The sequence below is a fragment of the Mya arenaria genome, chromosome 3 (genome assembly GCF_026914265.1).
Source record: "Mya arenaria isolate MELC-2E11 chromosome 3, ASM2691426v1".
Classification (NCBI taxonomy): Eukaryota; Metazoa; Mollusca; class Bivalvia; order Myida; family Myidae; genus Mya; species Mya arenaria.
The window spans coordinates 43,529,800-43,553,389 of record NC_069124.1 but is presented as its reverse complement, the minus strand read 5'-3'; the positions used below and the strand labels follow the sequence as shown (position 1 = coordinate 43,553,389).

The 23,590-nt window shown below is 34.9% G+C and overlaps 1 protein-coding gene across 1 annotated transcript; it reads left to right on the top strand.

Annotated features, from left to right (window-relative positions):
* Positions 1–18,921, top strand: LOC128228268 (zinc finger CCHC domain-containing protein 10-like). Its single transcript, XM_052939467.1, has 4 exons — positions 1–123; positions 8,359–8,520; positions 14,394–14,453; positions 17,889–18,921. The coding sequence occupies exons 1-4, from the start codon at positions 98–100 to the stop codon at positions 18,124–18,126; spliced, it is 486 nt and encodes a 161-aa protein (XP_052795427.1). The 5' UTR covers positions 1–97; the 3' UTR covers positions 18,127–18,921.
* The last annotated feature ends 4,669 nt before the right edge of the window (positions 18,922–23,590 follow it).

Genomic DNA, 23,590 nt, shown 5'->3' with positions numbered 1-23,590 from the left:
TTACCGTTTTGGAAAACTGTTGTCTGCTACTGTTTTTGGTCGAAGACGTTAATCGGAGTAAATAGCAAATGTTATAGATATAAAGGCGAACAATATTATGGCGAGCTACGGTCTCAAAAAGAAGTAATTTGTATTTTGTGATTATGAAGTTCAAGTTGAATGCCGAAGTGAACACAAAACTTTAATACTTTATTGTTTTTTCCATTCTTAGCATTCGGATAGTTGACCTTATTCGGATGTATCAAACTGCTCTTCGTCGTCGGTTATACTGTTTAGACATTAAGGCCTATATTGATTGAACACAGTTTAAGAGCAGATAACTTGATCAAATGATCCTGATTAGTGGATAAAAATGAAATTAAAACAGATCCAATTGAATTTTAATAGAATAAGATATATAAATCTATTTCCAATTTGGACATAGCCCCCAAATTTTAGCTTATATGGTCCATAAATCTTGTCTGTTTGGTCTATATTCTTTTAAGGTATTTTAATCTTGCATTTCTTAAACCTGGGTTGTAAGATTGTTTTTATGCTTGGCCTTCACTCACACTGCCCACCATAAGTATGATCATGTTTGTAAACGGCAATGGGCCATATGGAGTGCTATTATCAATTTGACATTCATATAATTCCAACACGATTTACGGAGGTTTCGGTAAATCCCCAGTTCGGTAAATTGATTATATTGTGGGAACGGTGCGGATGTTTCGGTAAAATTACAACAGTTTGTTTTACAGTTTGTAAAGAGGGAATAATTATAATTGAATGTGGAAATAAGAATATATTTTTATTTCTTTAAGACAAAATAATTATAATATATTTTGTTTTACTTTTTGTTTTCATTTCATAATACTAACTGTCAAACATGAACAACATGTAATAACATTTTGAATTTCTAGATTTATTTCAATTTTCATTTAATGCTGCGTTTTCAATTTCATAATTTCTCACCAATAATTGAAATAAACTATTATTATTATAATCAAAATAAATTATCAATAACTTAAAATTCCAATCCTGCAAATGTGTGCAATGTTTGTAATTTACTGAGCAGATGCTGTCAATTTTCACATGAAATTACCTTGCTTGTTCACACTTAGCCATAATAACTATTATTATACCGATGTCATTGTTCAAAATATATAATAATCCTTTTTACCGAAACAGCTGAATGAATCAAACGATATAATCAGTTTACCGAACTGGTGATTTACCGAAAGTACCGGTTACCTCCAACATAAACGGTAATCCCGGAGATCCGAGACACCCAATTTTCTGATAAAATTACCATAGTAATTTTCTAAGGAATTTGCTTAAATTAAAACACTTTGCCACTGCAGTAATATTATATATTTTTTGGTCCCATGAAAAACAAAAATGATTACAAAACTATATCCATAAACAATCTCTTTATGTATATATCAGATGCACACTTATTGCGGCCTGTCGTGATGTTATCTTATGTACTCCTGTTCTGCATTCTGCATTTATGATTTGGTTAATACATACAGATAAGCCTAAATAAGTCTGTTAAAAAACGCCATGATTATCAGATGTTTAAGATAATTGTCAGACCTTGAGTTTATGAATAATGAATGAATGAATAATGTCATTATTTTATATGAAGTTGAAACAAAATAACAGACCTATTCTGTTTGTCGAATTTTAGTATGACCAAAATTTCTGCCACTCATTATTGGTGATGTAAGTTTAATAATGTCATTATAAATTTTTCACAATGCTACATTATGTATAAGTGATGCTTCAGAGCCAAAAGAAAAAAAGCTTTATGGGGAATGTATGTATTTCTTTAGACCTGGCAGGTCAAGGATAATATGTTAAAGTGCATTAGCACTTATTTCCAACAGGGTCCTTTGTTTTTGCTGAAGGGACAGCTTGTGGAAGAGACAGTGGTGGGATACAAGGAAGTCAGGGTGCGATACCCTAGCTCTTTTTCGAAGAGACCCCTTGGTTCTTTAAGGTACTTGGTGTAAAGCTCCTATACACGGGGTGCAACTTTCCTGTGTTAAACCAGTACTGAATACACCACTTTGATGCCAGGCGCCGCGCAAGGTAGCTACTTGTACCAACTTTGAACGTCTTTCGATATGACGTGGCCAGGGATCAAACCCACCACCTCCCACTCTGTAGGCAGTTACCTTAACCACTAGGCCAAGGAGAAGTTTTCAAAAAGATTGATTCTTGGTTTATTTTTAAACATTAAACTAATTGTTCAAAAACACAATTTTTTTTGTGATATTTTGCAGGACACTTTTTTACCGGTTACCAATTCTTTTGGGTAGGTCACTTGATCCTGCAGGTCACTTGATGAAAACGTTAGTGTCTCACCCCTTAGTTTCTAGCCCTGATAATTCTTAAGTTTTGTTTATTTGCAAATTGTCTTATTCTGTGAATAAAAGGTTTATTACGCCTTTTTCCATATATAGTACCCACTGACGGCCCAACAATCGGACCGTTTCCCCTAGAAAAATATAGGATATTTTTCCCAATCTAGAAAAAAAATCCCAAACAAAACCAATTTTTAATTTTTAAAATATGAAATTCTTTTCACAGATTTTCCTGTTATAGTTCATACAACATACTAGAGAATTGTGTGATGTTAAGTTTCTGATCACATTCAGGGATCAGTATGCAATATTAACTGTCATGATTTATTGCAACAGATATTTACACAGCAAGGATTGATATTTCAGCCATTTTGAGTCTTTTAAAAGGGAAACTATAATAAATATTAAATAATTTCCTCATTTGCAGGAGAGTAGACAGCTAATGTTCTTTTAACTGTAATACCTGCATCCATGGCCCTCAAACTTGACTTGGAGGTTGGGTCTGACCAGTAGATGATCTCTAATGACTTTGTGGTCATCGGATCAAAGGTCAAGGTCACATTGAATACTAGGAATCCGCCGACAAACACAATCAAAGTAATGAAACTGTTTTTCATATTATTCCACGTAATACGTTTATAATGATACCATTACAATTATTGTATATATATATATATATAGTAAATTCTGTAATATTATGGACAAGTATAATGTAGGAATTTCAATCAGGAATCGCAATCAAAAATGTGCGAATAAAAATGCATGTAACTCTGGCTATTTGTTACGACCTACGGGTCAGCCTCAAAATATATATCCATTTACGCCATGTATGGTACATACCAAAACTGATTTGATAAGAAATACAGGCTTTAATAATAATATTTCAACTTTGCCAATTAAAAATGACAAAAAGAATCATAAAGGCTTACACATAGTCAGTTTAAATATTCAACATATTTTAAACAAGCGAGATGAGTTGAAATTTCATTTATTTCAGTCATTTTCAGTCATTTCACATTGATATAATTGGTTTATGCGAAACGTTTTTGACACCCAGTGAACATGATAATGAATTTTAAGGTATTCCTGGATATAGCTTCGTGCGCAAAGATCGCCTCGACAAAGGGGGCAGGGGTATAATTGTCTACATTTCAAATAAACTCTCATATGTTAGGCGATATGATTTAGAGTCCGACACTTTAGAATCCGTCTGGGTTCAAATCGCTTTACCCAGAAGTAAATCGTTTTTAGTAAACTTTGTATATAGACCTCCTGATTCTTCACAAAACTGGATAGATCTATTTGAAACTCAATACAACAAATTAGGAAGCAAGGATAGTGAAGTATATGCTCTAGGGGACTTTAACATCAATTATTTTCCAGACAAAAATAAATTCAATAATGCAAAATGGGAAAATTTTCTTTCTGAGTTTGGACTTTCTCAAATCATTGAAACCCCAACTAGGATTCATAAAAATGGTTCGTCTATTATAGACCATATATAAACAACAAGAAAAGATCTCATCTCAGATATTGCTGTATATAATTATAACATCAGCGACCACTTGCCTATCGCTTTCACGAGATCAGTAAAAAAGAAACAATGTTTTCCTTCGTACTTCACAGAATTGTTAACATTTGCCAAAAATGAGCACTATAGCTTGCGTTCTTTAGAAAACAAGGATCTTTTTGTTGTAAAACCTAGAAGAAACTTTATCAAAAATACATTCGCCTATAAAGCAATGAAAATTTAGAATTCTCTTCCTACATACATTAAATGTCAAGATAAGCTACCAGACTTAAAACATGCATTAAAAGGCTACTTATTGGCGGAATAATTTTATCACATGAAAAAAAATCTTGACATTTATTTAATTCACATTATAATAAATAGTTAATTGTTTACATGAATTGTGTGAGATTCTTGCAACAACTTGTAATGGATACTACCAAATATGTAAATGTTGAAAATGTATTGATTGAATGTGGTTTTACTGAATATATCTACATTATTAACAGTATGAAATTATTGTAATTTATAATCATCTTTTTAAACTGAGTTGTGTTTGTCGAAGAAATGTATGATAGTGATAGTGTGATTGTATGTTTTGTATGTTGCTTAATATGTAACTTAGTATATGTGTTTTTGTAATACTTTTTGTGTGAAGGCCATGCTGAAAATAAGTAGTATGTCTGTAATGACTTACACTTAGTATGTAACCTTCGTTAAATAAAGTTGTTATTATTATTATTATTATTAATTTTGGGTATCATTGGCTCAAAAGTCAAGGTAACAGTGACCTTTAACATGAAAAATGTTAACAAAGCTCCTCCCAGTGATATCTCAACAAAGCCTGGATCTATGGACCTATGATCATCAAACTTGACATAAAGGCTGGCCCTGATCAGTAGATGACCCCTTATGATTTTAGGAGTCATCATGTCAATGGTCAATGTCACAATGACCTTATATGCGAAATTTTGTTTGGTGATAACTCACCAATGCCTGCAACGATGGCTCTTAAACTTGACTTCCGGTTCGGGCCTGACCTGTAGATGACCTCTGTTAAATCCCCCGCCATGGAGTGGGGAGGGGATTATTGGAATGCACTTCGTCCGTCTGTCTGTTCGTCAGTCTGTCTGTCTGTCTGTCTGCCTGTAACATTTCCTGTCCGGGCTATGACTTACTTATACATTGAAGGATTACCATATTACTTGGTACAAATTTTGTCCTCATTGAGACGATGTGCAGTGACCTTGACCCAGGTCCATACCTCAAAAGTCAAGGTCACACGAGACATTTTAAGGTCAGAGTACACATGCTGTGTCCGCGCTATAACTTAATTATGCATTGATGGATTACCGTATAACTTGGTACAAATGTTGTCCTCATTGAGGGATGTGCAATGACCTTGACCCGGGTCTATACCTTAAAGGTCAAGGTCATCCGAGACATTTAAAGGTCAGAGGACACATTCTCGTGTGCGCGCTATAACTTAATTATGCATTGATGGATTACCATATTACTTGGTACAAATTTTGTCCCCATTGAGAAGATATGCAGTGACCTTGACCCGGGTCCATACCTCAAAGGTCAAGGTCACACAGACATTTAAAGGTCAGTGTACACATGCCCATGTCCGCGCTAAAACTTTCTTATACATTGATGGATTACCATATAATTTGGTACAAATGTCGTCCTCATTGCAAAGATGTGCAGTGACCTTGACCCGGGTACATACCTCAAAGGTCAAGTTCACATAGACATTTAAAGGTCAGAGTACACATGCTTGTGCTCGCTACATAACTTAATTATGCATTGATGGATTACCATATTACTTTGTACAAATGTTGTCCCAATTGAGACGATTTGCAGTGACCTTGACCCAGGAATGTCATTTTATTTCATGCATATTTCATTCAATTGTCCAAATAATCCTGACAACATGTCGCTCAGGGGGCACATAATGTTTGACAAACTTCTCTTGTTACAGGGCTTCCATTATAAATTGCAACCTGAACATACCAAATTCAATGACTTATACTATAATAATTCATTTTACTTAAAGACTGATTAAAAGTGTGAAGTCCTATAAAAGTAATATTGACACATTGTCTTTATATTTTGAACTTCCAATCTTTCTACTTAGGAAGTTTTTTTCAAAATTATGGAAGTTTTTGTACCTCCAAGAAAGTTTTAACCCATTTCTAGGGAGTTATTAAATAATACTTCCAAACTTCCTTTAATGGAAGCCCTGCTTGTTATAATATGAGTCTGTGAATTTGGCAAGTTAAAGTTGCAATTTATTTGATCTTTAACCTACTTGTTTGAAAATAGTTAAAAAAGACGTCGTATTCGAGAGACTTACTTCCACATTTCAGTGAAAAACTTCCCAAATTGATTGACATGATGTTCGTACTTCCAGTTTCAAATTCTTAATGGAAGCCCTGTAGTTTCCATTGTTATTTAACAGGGTCCTTTTAAGGCGTGAGTGGCCATATTGTAGAATCATCAAATCTAGTAGATCTTTATAAGGTAGATCATTCAGATTCAGTGATTTTTCGTGGTGAAATAATCTGTCCTTTAAAGGCTGTTTCCCCTCGCAAAAAATGCCAATTTTTTTCCCCAAAAATTGATAAAATTTTCCAAAATTATAACACACGGCATTTCCGTGAAATAATAAAAAAAGCAATGTTTTTTTAAGGATTACAAAACAAATAAGATCTTAACAAGACAACCAGTAATAAAATGCAATTGTTTACTTAAAAGGATCAAAATGAATTTATATTTGCCATCATATCACTTATGTGGCAGGATTTTGTATTTTCAACTTGAATAAATTTCCCTATTTCAAAGGCACAGGCAGTGGAAATATTAAAATAAAATCAGCACAATTTATTAAACGTGTTTTTATTTCATTTTCATGCTCAAGATAATTAATTGGATCTCTGACATGTCAAGGGAGGTAAATACCTATATTATAGGGAATGAAGAAAGAAGTTGTTATGTCCCTTTTTACTGTTATTAGAGGTGAAAGTATAGTGTAGGGATATATTGGTATTTGTCAGGGGTGTACCAAAGGACATTTAGGATGTACTCACAACCAGCTTGTAGGCGGGTTGGGGGCATCCTCCCCTATGAATTTTTTTTAACGGTGCAATTTGGCGTTTATTTCATGATTCTTATTGCTTTAATGCTGCACTCGCGCAGATTGAATGTTTTGACAACTTTTTTATTTTTTGTCTTGGAACAAGTCAATTTTGGCAAAAATGCATGGAAACCAGTTATATAAGACTGCTGACAAAAAACTAGATCAATATTTATATAATTTAAGTTAAAAAATTGATGTTTTATGCATTTTTCTTAAACCGCTTAAAGTAACTGTTTAAGCTATTAAACATTAATTTTCGAACGGAAATATAAAAATCTGCGATCTGATCTTTTGTCAGCAATCTTTTATCATTGGTTTGCAGATATTTACGCAAAAATTTGCATTTTCCTAGACAAAAAAGTTGTAAATACGGTATATCTGTGAGAGTACAGCTTTAAAAACGCTAATTTTTTACACCATTCACAAGTAAAGTTCAAACAAAGATAAAATGTTTCGGCCTTTTTTCAACCATTACTTCTTGTACTGAACAGTAACATTTGCTTTTCATGTTACTATTATGGGTACTATTGTGCCTTACCCGGGTAAGGGTAGGTTTTTATATCAAATTTCGCATTTAAAACTTTTGCTATTTTCAGATATTTTTTTTCAGTAGTACGCGCTCGAGTTTTGGGGTAATATTCTGTATGATAATAACTGAAGGACTGAATGTCGGTAAATCTTGCTGTCTTCTCGCGAGACATAAATATTGTTCAATTAGACTTTATGTCATATCACACTGACTTGACATCTTTTACTACAGCTGGAGTTAAATGTTATAAAACGTATAGTACCCTTACAAAGTACCTCTGTACTTTTTTCACCCAGATTTGAATTATTAATAGTATTTTAATTATATTGAAATTACATGGGTGGATTTCATCAAACATCTTAAATCATTCCTTAACTTAAATTAATTTCTTACAATTTTTGTAGTCAAATTAAAAGAAAAGTATAAGTGCTTTTAACATAAAAGTACTCAAAATTTTTAATCAAAGCATTAAAAATAAAGTGTTTATATATTAGATATTATGAAGCGATTACATATTAAAATTATAAAGTGAGATAGTTATCTTAATAATTAAGTCATTTAAGCTAGCTTGCTCGCACCCTATATGATTTTCTGCCCCTTATATCCCACATTTGGTCACATACTAACACTGCTACTTATAATATGTATAAAAAATATGCGGATATTTGTACAGTAATATTTATTTTGTTCAACTGCAGCTAAAGTAATGTAATATACAGTGACTGAAACTAGTGATCCATATGTTGTCCAAAGTAAACTATTTGTTTTTAATTTCATTTTGAAACCATTTCAATTCATTTAAAAAAATCTTATATTGTACTTTTAGGGAGCCGAGTGCGGAAAACTACACGTGCCAAAAATGCTTGGAGAAGGGCCACTGGACATACGAATGCACGGGCAAACGGAAATACCTGTACAGGGAGTCACGGACCAAGGAAATGTACAAACGCATGAAGAAAGATGAAGAGAAGGAAAAACTCGCAGTTTTGTAAGTATACATACAACTAAGGACCATCAATCAGTTATTCTCCTTAAACATTGAGGTACACTGTATTTGGTACCCCTGGTGTTTTAAGCTTGTCTATTTAAAGAATAAGGAGGCTTTTCTTCTCACATTGGTGTCAGGTTAAAGTTTGTTGGCATTAATTTTCACTTAGAACTCCTAATTAACCTTTCATTCAATTCACTTAATTCATACAGTTATTCTGGATCATCACACTATCAGTTTACTTAACTCCATATTATCCTAACTTCCAATTATGATCCCTGATTGACTTAAGGAATTTAAGTTAAAGTTTTAGGGCACATTTTTTTAGGTTAAAGTGTTAGAGCAAGTTTGGATTATTATAAATTAATTTTATACCCTAGGCCTTTATTCAATTGACTTAATACTTTACACAATGTTTGAAGACCATCTTACATAACTCTATATTAACCCTTAATACCAATTGTGGCCTTTGATTGACTTTGTTCACTTTTTTATTGCTTTTGACAGTCACATTTTTATATTTTTAACCAGGTTTCCACAAAGTAAAAACCTGGTTATTAGAATGATGTGTGTCGATGTTCAAGCTGGTGGGGGGGGGGGGGCTTATAATGTCAAACTCATCTATGTTATTGAATAATTTAAGTAAGGTTAAAGATATAGTGTCCAAACTTGTTATATAGGAAGAGTTTATGGAAACCTTTCATGGAGTTTTCTTTATGGCTGTGTGGATCAAGATCAAGGTCCCTGTTACTATAAGAAGTAAAATTGTTGGTACTGAATAACTTAAGTCAGGGTTAAAAAATTGCAACTAAACTTGGTATGTAGGAAGAGTTTATAGAGACCATTCATGGGTTTGTGTTTGGGGTCCCGAGAGTCCTGGTCAAGGTCAAGGTTGCTGTTGCTTAAAAAGAGAAAAATGGTTAGTACTAAATAAATTAAGTTAGGGTTGACATATTGTGAACAAACCTGGTATATAGAAAGAGTTAATGGAGACCTTACATGGGATTGCGTTTGGGGCAGCAACGGTCAAGGTCACTGAATAACTTTAATTACGATTGACATATTGTGGCCAAACTTGGTATGTAGGAAGAGTTTATGAAGGACTTCCTCTGGATTTCATTTGGGGCCCCTAGGGTTAAGGTCAAGATCACTGTTACTGAAAAAAGAAGAAAAAACAGTTGAAATTGAATCACACAACAAAGGCTAAAGTTATTTTGTCAATCATTGAGAACCTGCTTTTGTTGCATTTAGGCGTTCCTTGTTTACTTTTTAAATTGACATTTTTTATGACTTTTGAAAGGCACATATTGCATCATTATTTATACATTTCAAGACAATGCAGCTTTAAGAATCAATGATAGGAGCTCTGACATGCTCTTTGTCTTTACGTATTTTCGACTTTACCCTTGGATTTTTTTTAACTGTCCTTTTACAGAAAAAAGTTATTTTGATCGATAAAAATGTAAGTAGAATATACTGAAACAGTGTCTTCAACCATTTATTTGTGGGGTTTTATTATTTCAACAACAAAAGAGCTGCAGTTTTTGTTAACTTGCAAACTTATTAGAATTTCGGATCAGGAATTTTTATTTAACATTTGGGAAAAATATCCTTTTCTGCATTAGGAACATAGCCGAGTATTGGCTATAAATATGTCTGGAAGAAAACCCTTTTATTTTAAATTTTACCCAGGCATGCAAGTTTCTTACATAACTTTTATAGGGAAATGTTTGAAAATCTTCTTTAATGAATCTGCTGGTCCCATGCCCTTCATATTTTGTATGTGGCATTATTAGTGGTCTTCTATTAAGTTGTTCAAATCATGCCCCAGTGGAATAAAAACTTGCCCCGCCTTGGAGTCAGATTAGTTATCTATAGTCTTATATATAATTAAGAACTTCTTGTCTGAAACTGCTGGGCCAAGAGCTGCCCAAGACCCTTGCTATTTTTAATGCATTATCACATAGAGGTCTTCCACCAATTTGGTTGCAAGTCTGCCCCTGTGTACAAAACTTGCCATGCCCTTGGGTTCACTAGTAATGCCCCCTTCGAAGAAGAGGGGGCATTTTGCTATGCACATATGGTATTTCAGTCAGTCGGCCCGTCTGTAGACCAATTAATTAGCTTGTCTGATTGATAACTCGATAATTACTGGACCTATAGTCATCAAACTTGACCTGAAGGTTGGGTCTGACCTGTCAAAGGGCAATGTCACAGTGACCTTTAGCAAAGGTTGTCAAAGCTTGTCAGAGTGATAACCCAACAATGCCTAAACATATGTCATCAGACTTGACATGAAGGCTAGGCCTGACCAGTAGATGACCTTTTTGGGTCAATGGTCAAGGTCACAGTGACCTTGAATGCGATGAATGGATGTACGAGGGACAACTCGACAATGCCTGCACCCATGTCATTCAAACTTGACATGGAGGTTAGGCCTAATCAATAGATGACACCTGTTGATTTTATGGGTCAGCGGGTCAAAGGTCAAGGTCACAGTGACCTTAAAAGCAAAAATCTTGTTGTGTGATAACTTGACAATGCCTGCACCCATGGCCCTCACACATGACATTTAGGTTGGGGTGACCAAATGACCCCTATTGATTTTGAGATCAAGGAGTCAAAGGTCAAGGTCACAGTGTCTTTGAACACGAAAACGCTTGTCCGAATGATAGCGAGACAATGGGTATATTTTTGGTCTTCAAACTTTACATGGAAGATGGGCATGACCAGTAGATGACCCCTTTTTGTTTTTTGGGCCATCAGGTTAAAATATCAATGTGACCTTCAACACAAAAAGCTTGTCTGATTGATAACTGTCTGAAGAATGACTCGCCCTCTTCATTCCTACCACATTGGTATGTCATCATTCTAACGTTCTAACGTACTATCATCACACTATGAATGGTCTTGAAACTGCCTCAAAGGCATCCATTGTCAATGACAATTCAGCTGCCATCTCGGTCCATGCATATTTCATTCAATTGTCAAAATATATATGGCAACATGGCGCTCGGGGGGTAGGGGATGCATACTGTTTGACAAATCTTTGAATATATTCTTGTCTGAATACGCTTTTCTTTTCAGACCCTTAATATTTTGTCTTTAGCATAATACTTTTTATAGTAGTCCTTTATGAATTCTTCTTGTCTGAATCGGCTTGGCCCAGACCCGTGATAATTAACATGGTTGAAACATCATAAAGTGGTCTTACACCAAGCTTGTTCAAATTATGCCCCTTGGGACAACTGGCCATGCCCTTGGGTTCACAAGTATCTTATAGACTTATACATGTATAGGGAAATCTTTGAACATCTTCTTGACATGTTTAAAACGTTAGGCCCCGATCCTGGATATTTTGTCTTTAACATTTTATAGTAGTCTTTTAGTAAGTTTGTTCTCAAGTTACCCATACACTTATATAAGAAAAACTTATATAGGGAAATCTTTGAAAATCTTAACTTCTGAAACCACATGTCCTATATCTGTGATGTAGCATTGAGCGGGTGAGCTTTTTAATTGAGCGTCGTCCAGTATGTTGTCCGCTCAATAACATTAGAAGCGTTTATCCAATTATCACCAAATTTGATGAGACTGTGTATGGCATAACATCTTGGAAAAGTTCGAAAACCAACCCTATTGCTCTAGTCACTGGAGAGTAATCGCCCTTTAATTATAGACATAACCTTACATTGGTTTTGTCTTCTTAATACCATTAAACGCTTCTGTTTAAATGTATGGGCATAATGTATGTATGTGCATAATGTATGTATGTGCATAATGTATGTATGGGCATAATGTATGTATGGGCATAATGTATGTATGGGCATAATGTATGTATTGGCACAAATGTATGTATGGGCATAATGTATGTATGGGCATAATGTATGTATGGGCATAATGTATGTATGTATGGGCATAATGTTTTGGACAAGTTTGATATCCAGACGTATCGTTTGAGTACCTTAAGAGGAATTGTCCTTTAATTATGGAAATTTCCTGCCCAATCATCATCACATTTGGTCAGAATGTATATGAGCAGAATATCAAGGTCAAGATTTGATAAAAAACCATTACGCCTCAGTCACTCCAGAGTTATGACCCTTGAATGTAAACAACAGTGTCCGCTTTCTAATTTTGCCTTAACGTACTACCACTTATCATTAAAGTTGGTGTCTTTAAATTAAGAAGAGCATATTTTGTGACAGTTTGCCCACTTGTTTCTCATATAGCTGTAAACGATTTTCAATAAATTATATTTCATGAACATCTTATTTTTCGCAAATGCCGGCATTTACTTAGGGATAATGAAACTAAATTATGATTGTACAAATTCATTGATTTTGGCATTACAACTAATTAAATAAGATTAAGGTTGCTTTTGCTAAGAAGCGCTTTTCTATTTTAGCCTTATTAGAACAATCTCAGAAAACTATTTAAGTTGCTGTCAGTACAGATTACACTTAAGTTGTCAAAACGAATATTCATTTAAGAAAAGAATAAATATTATAGATAAAGCTGAAAGAAATCTTTTATAATGCCGTGATTCTGCTGTCAAATGAGAAAATTGCTTTTATTGATTCAAGATCGAAAAGTTTGTATGTCAAACACCATTATAATTGTCGCGTACATTTCCATAAATCTGACTATAAAATGTTTCTCTCCTGTATTGTAAAATGCTTCACAAAAATAATGTTGTAGTTTTGGCTATATGGCAAAATATCATCTTAAGTCATGATACCAATTATTATGCCTTCTGGGGTAAATTGCCTTGAACATGTCCATCGGTCCGTTTGCCGGTCGATTGGTTGGTCAATTGATAACTAGATAATGTTGACCATACGGTCCTCAAACGTAGTAGTGTACTGGTTGGACATCAGCAGCAGATGGCCGTTATGGATATCGATGCCAGTAGGGCAAAGGTCAAGGTCATGGCGACCTTTTAGACACAAACAGCTTGTCACATACATAACAAGAGTAAGCTTGGTCCCATTGTCCTCACTCTTGACAGGGCGGTCGGTCATCAACATCTATGACTACTATTGATTCGTAGGTCAGTAGGTCAAAGGTCACGGTCTCGAAGATCTTTGACACAAAAGCTTTTCCAATAGATAAGAAGAGTAGGCTTGGTCCTTCGGTCCTCGAACTATAGGGAGAGGTTGATCATTTCCAGTAATTGAGTCAAATTGATTTTGAGATCAATTGGTCAAAGGTCACAGTCGGGGTGAACATGGACACAACGCTCTTGGACGATTAATTAGTAGAGTACCTTTAGTCCTATGGCCCTCAAATTTGGCAGGGAGTTTGGTCATTACCAGCAGATGACCCATATTGATTTAGAGATCAGTAGGTCAAAGGCCTAATAATGGCTATCTGCTACTGTGACAGCTTGTGTTATTATTTTAAGTTGCAGTAGTATTAGTATCACTTTTATTCATTTAAAAAAGGTGGGAAAATGATACATTTTACTTGCATTTGTTACCTTTTTGGCAACATTAATTTCAGAATGTGTATGTATGTAATTAATTCCTAACGAATCGTTAATATACATACTTTGTACACAACCAAATGGCATGTTCACACACCCTACATACCCCGATTTTTGTTAGCAAGAAAAACAACTTTTTTTGGGGGGGGGGCTAAATTAAATAATGGAAGGATTTTATTGATACAGTCCCAGTAGGTATAGCCCAGTATGTGCTTGACAATGCCGCTAATCTACATCAAGTCCTGCTTTTCATGTATACATACATTTCAATACAACCTCAATTTAAATAATCAGTATATATGCTAATTCGGAAGCTTTATTGACTTTCAAATAAGGCAAAAAGCTTTGATACAGCGTTCACTTATAATGTGTTTGTTTTTTCCAGAGCTAAATCGCGAGCTATTCTCGAGAAGGTCAGGAAGGACAAGAAGAAGAAAAGAAAGAAGTATGAGCTTTGTTTACTGTACATTCCCATAGGGACAGTTTTGTCCTAGCAGTTTCATTGAATCTGGGATCGGTTTCAATTATTGGACTGTTCGGCTGTCAAGAAGCAGTGGTTTTCATTTTGGGTGATCTTGATGTATGTTCTCTGGACTGTGAAAACAATTCCATAGCAATGTCATTAACAATACGTGTTTAATGGCAATGTCATTAAACCTATTGTAATTGCAAACACTATGAAAATATGCTCCCCTTTTGATTATCTTTCTTTTATAAATTTTTCTTATTCGGTAAGAACTTGTATGTAAATATTTATGTACCCAAGGTAAATACAGTCGATCGTAGGAGAAAAATACAATTCTTTTTAATAAAATTCATAGTTAAATTGTTGCGCCGGAATTCGTATTTGATGAGTTTTGTTTCGTAACAGATATCATACTTCTAGCTGTCAAAATTTGTAGGGAAAACACTGACCTCAACTTGTAATAAAATCTAAACAATGTAATGGCGTTTCAGACACGTCGGGTAAACACGATGATTTTACTAATTTCGTCAATATAAATATGTGGTATACCTCGGTTATGCTGTATACAGTATCGTATATTTCTTTTACAAGTGTGAAGTATACATACACAACGAGAAAGGAAAGTAATGTCAATATACGCGATATTCGAGCCATCAAAATTTTCATCAATAAGCTATTCTTGGTATCTTTAGGTATATATTACACATTTGCATACAGCACTGACTTCACCAGTTTTATACCCTGCATATGTTTGTTTATTATCCCCCTCCGAATCAAAGATTTTGGGAGGTGGATATTAGTTTTGCGTTGTCCGTCGTCCGTCCGGTACCATATCTTTGTAGGCATTGGTCAGAAATTGTTCAAACTTGGTCAGAATGTTCCCCTGGATCAAATCTCGACCACTAGTAAAGAGGGTCACATGGGGTCAAAAACTAGGTCACTGGGTCAAATCTTAGAAAAATCTTTGGAACATACTAGAGGCATTATTCATGGTCAAATATTCATGAAACTTAATCAAAATGTTTTCCTTGATGAACTCTTGGCTTTAAATAAAACTGGGTCACATATGATCTTAAATTAGGTCACTAGGTCAAATCTTAGAAAAATCTTGTCTGGAACCATTTCATGGTAATGATTGGTCAAGTTATGTTCAAAATTGGTCATGATGTACCCCTTGATGAAATATGGACCACCTAAAAAGTGGGTCACATGGGTTCAATAACTAGGTCACTAAGTCAAATCTTAGAAAAATCTTTGGAACATACTAGAGGCATTATACTTGGTCAAATATTCATGAAACTTATTCAAAATGTTTTCCTTGATGCATTTTTGGGCGTTATTAAAACTGGGTCACATATGATTGAAAATAAGGTCTCTAGGTCCAATCTTAGATTGTTTTGTCCGGAATTGAAATGGTTGGTTGTATTTTGTTCAACTTTGGTCTTGATGTACTCCTTGATGAAATATTGACCGCTGTTAAAGTGGGACACATGGGGTCAAAAACTAGGTCACTAGGTCAAATCTTAGAAAAATCTTTGAAGCACAGTAGAGGCATTATGTATGGTCTAAAATTCATGAAACTTGATCAGAGTGTTTTCCTTGATTAACTCTTGGATATGTTTTCAACTGGGTCACATGTGATGAAAAATTAGGTCACTTGATCAAATCTTTCAAAAATCGTGTCCGAAACTATTTTATGGTGGTGATTGGTCAGATTATGGTCAAACATGGCAGAATGTTCTCTTAGGTTAAATTTCGACTGCGTTTTAAAAGTGGGTCAAAAACAAGGTCAATAGGTCAAATCTATAAAAAAAGATTGGGAACACACTAGAGGCAATCTTATATTTGTCAAACTTAATAAAACTGGTTTCCTTGATTGTTGTTGAATAGTTCAAACTGGGTCACATGGGGTCAGAAACCAGGTCAGTAGGTGAAATCTTTGAAAAATTGTGTCCCAAACCAAACATTGGTATTGAATAGTCAGTACCAGACAGCCTTGGATATACACTAGACCTCCTTATTAGCCCAACTCAAAATCTCCACACAGGCAATAAACCCCTACCGTACACTGACCACCACTTGGTAGCATGGCTCGATGAGCTTGAAAATAACACACGGTGAAAATGATCAACAGGTACCTTAAAATGTCATTTTCCACTATTTACTGTTATCACTTCAGACATAATTATCTGAACTTTCACTTTGAAATCATTCAAATTCATAGAAACTATTACAAATGTTACTCTATATACAAAACTTTTATTTCAAATAATTCCAAACAAACTCAAACTTATATCCAACGTTCATAACGGTCCATTTCTCTGCAGCCATATTTCATGTTAATATAGGAGTATTCCACCTACTTTTCATTTCCAAACCATGAACCTTGCCTAATCAGACGGGGGATATCAATTCAACGAATTTGCTTGTTTGTTCAAGCATAGTGATTTGTTAAACTTTAAGATGCTTTCTCAGATATAGACAGTTTTGACAACTGCTTTTGTTTGTTGTTAGCTCACCAGAGCACGAAGTGATGGGTCTTTGTCCGTCGTCCGTCCGTCCGTCCGTCAACAATTGCTTAAAAAACGTCTCCTCAAACTACCTGGCCAAACTCAATAAAACTTCACAGGAAGTTTCCTTGGGTGTCCTTCTACAAACATACAACAAGGGGTCACGATTGATTAACAACAACAACAAAATGGCCCACTTCCTGTTTTGCTTTAAAAAGCATCTCCTCTGAAGCTACCGGTCCAAACTCAGTGAAGATTTACAGAAAGCTTCCTTGGTGATCGTCTACAAAATACAAGAAGGGGTCACGATTGATCAACAACAACAACAGCAACAACAACAAAATGGCTGACTTCCTGTATTGCTTTAAAAAAAACATCTTCTCTAAAACTACCAGTACAAATTCAATTAAACTTTACAGGAAGCTTGCTTGGGTCACCCTCTACAAAAATACAACAAAGGGTCACGATTGATCAACAACAACAACAACAACAACAACAAAATGGCTGACTTCCTGTTTTGCTTAAAAAAAACATCTCTGAAACTACAACTCCAAATTCAATGAAACTTTACAGGAAGATTCCTGGGGTGACCCTTACAAAAATACAACAAGGGATCACGATTGATTAGCAACAACAACAACAACAACAAAATGGCTTAATTCATGTTTTGCTTTAAAAAAAACATATCCTCTGAAACTACCTGTTCAAATTCAATGAAACTTTACAGGAATCTTCCTTCGGTGACAAAAATACAACAAGGGGTCACAATCAATCAACAACAAGATAAATAAGAGAACAATTTTTAGTTTTCTTCAACCAATTTTATAAATAAGTTATTAAGATTGTCTAAGGACCGACTATCTTATTATAAGAAATCTGAAACACTGTACTTTTTGTTTTGCAGGAAAAAGGCTCAAAGTGAAATACCGTCAAGTAGCAGCTCAGAAGAGTCCGACGACAATTCTGACAGCTCGTCTTCATCCTCGTCTTCATCATCCACATCTGGATCTTCGTCTTCGTCGTCATCTTCAAGTGATACTAGTGATTCGTCATCAACTGAGAGCTCAGACTCTGAGAATGATAAGAAAAAACGACGCAAGTCGCAAAAGAAAACAAAGAAGAAAAAAAGAAGGCGATCGTAAATTATGTTTGGATCAGATAATATTCAGTAATTATTTTGTCTTGTAGAGAAAGCAGGAATAATATTTGAGTCAATTATTTTGAGGAGACATGAATATGATCATTAGCATGATTCCCAGGCAATTAATTCATCTTGAAGCCATTGGTTCTAGCCTAGAGTATCAACTATTATGTATGATCTATTCAGTATTAACCAATTTTGAACTAATATCCCACCCTGTTTTGGTCAACAAGACAAAGCATTCAGATATTATGTAAATGTGACAATGATTACCTTGTTTTCTTTAATTTCCTGTAATTGAGCTCATTTTAATATTTACGAACCAAAACAAAGAGGAATACAAGACAATAAATTCAATCCAAAGTGGAGGGATGCGATTTTATCTTGCAAAAAGGTATTTTACACTGTTGTTACACGCAGAAGAATTTATATCATTTGAGAAGGCTGTACATAGTTATCATCTTATTATGACCTTTTGTATCGTTCGATATGCCAAAGGACGTGGCTTGTATCTGTTAGCATTTTATATATATTTCATAATTACAATAAACAATTCACCACCAGCTATAACAACGTCTTTCCGCGACTGAGAGATGCAATCATGTTTATTATGTTTTAAAGAGAATGTTAAATCTCCTTACCGTTACACGCTGCCATAATCAGTTTCATGTCGAGGAGTGAAAGCGAAAAGGATCTATCTTCTTCTTTATTTAATGTCACTTAGAACCTTTTCGCATTCACCCCTCAATGTTTAACATGTTAACATTTAATTGAAATAAAGACTATAGACACTTTTTATGTCGAGTTTGAAGTGGAATATCTACCGAGACATATCTTTAATTATTTACAACTGTTGCATGTTAAGAAATAAGTACGCCAGCATTTGTTTCGTAAGGCATGCACTTCTGTATACATCAACATTTTGCTTCAAGAATGGGAGACATTTTAGCAGGTCAGGCTAAAAGGTTTGGCAGTCGATATCAGCTTAGTGTAATTAGTAAACACCGTATCTACACAATGTTTTGAAAAAACAAATAGAAGAAACGAGTGGACCGACACCTGAACATTGATTTTGGAGTTAAAATTTTACTGGACGCGTAACGTTTCTAAAATATTCATATCTCCAAGCCTTCAAAGAAGCGGGGGTATACTGCTCGCACATGTCGGTCGTTCAGTTAACCAAAACTTTTATTTTATTTGATAACTAGATTTTTTTTTAATAATTAGAAAAAAACTTGAGCCTAATGTCCTCAAACTTGACAAGCATATGATCACTATTCATTTTGAGTTGAGAGGTCACGTTCATGGTCATCTTGAACAAAAAAGCTTGTCGTATTGATCATAAGAGTATGCTTGGGCATACGGTCCTCAAAACTGGTATGGGAGTTTTTCATGACCTTCAAATGACCTAATAGATATGGTCGGTACGTGAAAGGAAAAGGTCGTAGTGACCTCAAACACGAAAAAAACCTTTCCGATCAATATAGAGATATCGCCTGGAACAACGGTCATCAAACTTGATGGGAAGGTTGGTCACGATCAGTAGATTTATTTTGAATTTTATAAAACATATCAATAACAGTCAATATCACCATAGAAGTGGTCGTTTGTCAAGCAGGCGTCTTTGGATGTACAACGATTTATAACCGAATTGTTTTGTTTTTTGAATTTATTTTTAACTTTCTGAAAAGAACTGTCATATTGAAACCATGGTGTAAATGAAAACATCATTCACATAAGATTTTGGAGGAATACTAGGCGTATTCAGGTAAGTGCTCAAGAGTTTCGTGGTTTTGAGTGATAAACACCAATATTACTAATTTCTCTCATGTATTATCTTGGCTATTCGAACAATAAGGAGGCTTTACTACTCGCCCAGCGGCCAGCGCCAGGTTTAGGTTTAAGTGCAAATTGGGATTTTCACTTGTACATGTATCTCCAATGCTCTTCTTTCAATTCACTTAATACTTTACACAGTTGTTCAAAACCATCACACAATGAGAAAACTCTGGAGTTGTAGGGCACATTGTGCGAGTTGTGATGTTTACGAATTTCTTCTATACCTTCAATTTGATTTACTTAATACATCTAACAGTTTGTTTACGACCATCACACAATTAGCTTACTCCATATTATCATAGATAAAAATTATGACCCTCGATTAACTTAACAAAGTTTTTTGGGTTTATCTCAGACCTCAAATACTGATCATTCAACGGCATTCATAGTTTAAACATTCACCATAACACAATTAGGTTACATAACTCCATATTATCCATAGATACAAAAAATGACTTGATTGACTTTTTATTTATAGTGCTTTTGACAGGCACATTTTTACCTCGACTATTAGAAGAATAAGAATAAGGAGGCTTTCCTACTCGCCCCAGCGTCGGCGTCTGATCAAAGTTTAAGGGTCGGAATGCATTTTCACTTTTAACTCTAATACCCTGCATTCAATTCACTGAATACTCAACACAGTTGTTAAGGACCATCTCCTAAGAAGTTACATTACTCCACATTATCCTTAATACACATTATGGCCCTATTAATTACTTCGGTTAAAGTTTAAGGGCAGGTTAAAGTTTAATGGAAAGTTGGGAGTTTTATCCGTTCATTCAATTGACTAAATAGTTTGTACAATTATTGACGACCATCGTACAATTAGGTTACATTATGCTCTCATTTTTATGTGAAAAATGAATCCATCTTTATATCTATTGAAATACTTAATTTCTGTTCACAAATATTTTTGGCCAGGCTATCATGCATCTAAATTGATTTTAAAATAAAACAAGACACATTCTTAAAACAATATCGGAGTTTAATTTGGATGTTTATTCGGAATCTATATACTTTGGCAGTCAAATGTTCGGAGTCAAAGTCAAGGTCAGTGTTAGTAAAAATAGAAAAATGGCTAGAACTGACTTACTATAATTAGGGTTGGCATATTGTGACTAAACGGTATATAGGACGAGTTAATGGATACCTTTCACGGGATTGCGTTTTAGGCCCCTAGTGTCAAGGTCACTGTTACTAAAACTAGAGAAACGACTAGTTTGACATATTTCGACTAAACTTGGTATGTAGGAAGAGTTTATGGACGTCTTCCATGTGATTGAATTTGGGGACGCTTTGATCAAAGTCAATGTCAATATTATAGAAAAAAAATACAGCTGAAACTGAATCTCACATCGTAGGCTGAAGTTAATCAATTAATCATTGAAAACCCTATTTCGTTCGGCGTTTCTTGTTTACTTTTTTACTTTTGAGCGGCACATATTAGTTCATTATCGCACTCATTTCTGAGACAAAGCGGCGTTTAGTCGAGTTCGCTGTCCTACGATCTATAAATAAATTGTTGATATTCAATGTAGGAAACTCGTATTAAAAATACGTTTTTATCACGCAAACTGAAATCATAACTATTACTATCTTTGCTTGATTTAATCAATATTTATATTACACAGATATTTGCAAATTTAATAGAATAATAAAACCCCTTTTATATCTTCTCCCATTAAAGCCGTTGTAAGTCTCAGGTAAAACCTTGTTATCAAAAGCATTAAACAATTGCTAAACCGCTTACCTTCTTAATGTTCTAAATGCTCTTATTGGCATTGACTTGAAAATCACTGAACGTTGGAGTGCAGTCAGAGATTTAAGATGAAAGCCAGAAAAGTATTTGTTTTACTAAATTATTTTGTTTGTTCTTCTGCGAAATTTAATTGACAATGCATTGATGCTTACAGTGAAAAGAAATAACTACAATGGTATCTCGTAGGCTTCCCTCTGAAGTAACAAATAGGTTCTTATGTTCTACCGTACGCGTCATTGATAAAGGTATTTATCTTAAGCAGTGAATTGAATAGGGTACACTACACTTTAAGCAAATTAAAACCGTAATTTCGTATGTTATGAAGCAGTTTAAAGTGTTTGTCTGGTTACAAATAGCTTTGTGGCGGATCCGTGGTCTAGTGGTAACACACTTGACTATCAATCCAGGGGTCGCAAGTTCGATTCCCCGTCGCATCACTAAAAATACAAATTGTCTTTCTAGAGGGACGTTAAATGGGGGTCCCGTGTTACAATGCTATACACTGGTGCACGTTAAAGAACCAGGGTAGCTCTAGCCAGGGTTACTTTCTGTCTGTGCACTATACCCTAAAATGACTAACGATCTTAACGGACACTCGCCGAACTGGCAAGGCCCGAGTGCGAGTATAAATAAGCTTACACACCACCACCAAATAGCTTCATTACAGTAGATTAAGAAAGCTACACTTAAATTTAAAACCCTAACGTGTGACCTTATTTGGCACTAAAACGGTGTTCAATGAAATGGGTAAGGTAAACGTATATTATTCAGTGGCTGTAGGCCCATATGGATGGCCGAAACTAATTTATAATGTTAGGTATCATAATTTATGTTTATACTGTGTGATTTGATGAACATGTTGTGATAGCAAACGCGCCGAGCACTTACTTACAGGTAATCAAACGTACGTACGAGTGTGCAAATGATAGATGTTGGCATTATTATTTAAATGAAGTGGCAATAAAATAAATACTGTAAACTGAGCACGCTCTATGTGTTGCCATAGCGAAGAAGCGCTTTTTTCCTTGATACTAATAAGAACTCTCAGAAACCTATTTTAGTTGCTGTAAGTACATATAACACCCAGATTGTCGAAACTGATATCAATTTAGGAATAGGATGATCATAACAGGAAAAAGTTGATACAAATCTTTTGTAATGCAGTGATTCTGCTGTCAAATGAGAAAATTGCTTTCACTGATTCTGGATATGAATTCATGCTGCTTTACTTTGTATGTCACACATCAAAATATTTGTCTCATTTTTAGCTCTACTGGCCAAAGGTCAGAAGAGCTTATGCGATGGTAATGTGTACGTAGTATGTGCGTCCGTGCGTCGTACGTCTGTAAACAATTGCTTGTGAACACGATACAGTCTTCAGTTTTGATTGTATCTCGATGAAACTTGTACAGTATTTAGATATCCATTAGAGCTCGGTTCCTTTCGAAAACCAGCCAGATCCGCCCATGCATGCCTAGATTATGGCCCTTGATGGTATAAATAATGCTATTGTGTAAACACTAGCTTGTGAACACGATACAGTCTTCAGTTTTGATTGTTTCTCGATAAAACTTGTACAGTATTTAGATATCTATTAGAGCTCGGTTCCTTTCGAAAACCAGCCAGATCCGACCATGCAAGCCTAGATTATGGGTCTTGAAAGTATAAAAAAATGCTATTTTAAGCTAAGTCTATTTTTAGCCAAGTCTACATGAGCGAAGTATATTTTTAGCCAAGTTTACATGTAAAGTCACAATTGCTTATGAAGGTTTGTTCAAATTATGCCCCTTGGGTCATTACTGCCCCCCCCCCCCCCCACACACACACACGGAGATTGTCCCGCAAGGGACCAGCGCGGCAAATGCAA

What these genes read in the sequence shown, in the direction of transcription:
- LOC128228268 (XM_052939467.1), top strand. Translation starts at nt 98, where the DNA reads ATGGCGAGCTACGGTCTCAAAAAGAA. An exon ending in AGCTACGGTCTCAAAAAGAA is followed by an intron (nt 124 to 8,358) that starts GTAATTTGTATT and finishes TTGTACTTTTAG; the next exon opens with GGAGCCGAGTGCGGAAAACT. An exon ending in AAGGAAAAACTCGCAGTTTT is followed by an intron (nt 8,521 to 14,393) that starts GTAAGTATACAT and finishes TGTTTTTTCCAG; the next exon opens with AGCTAAATCGCGAGCTATTC.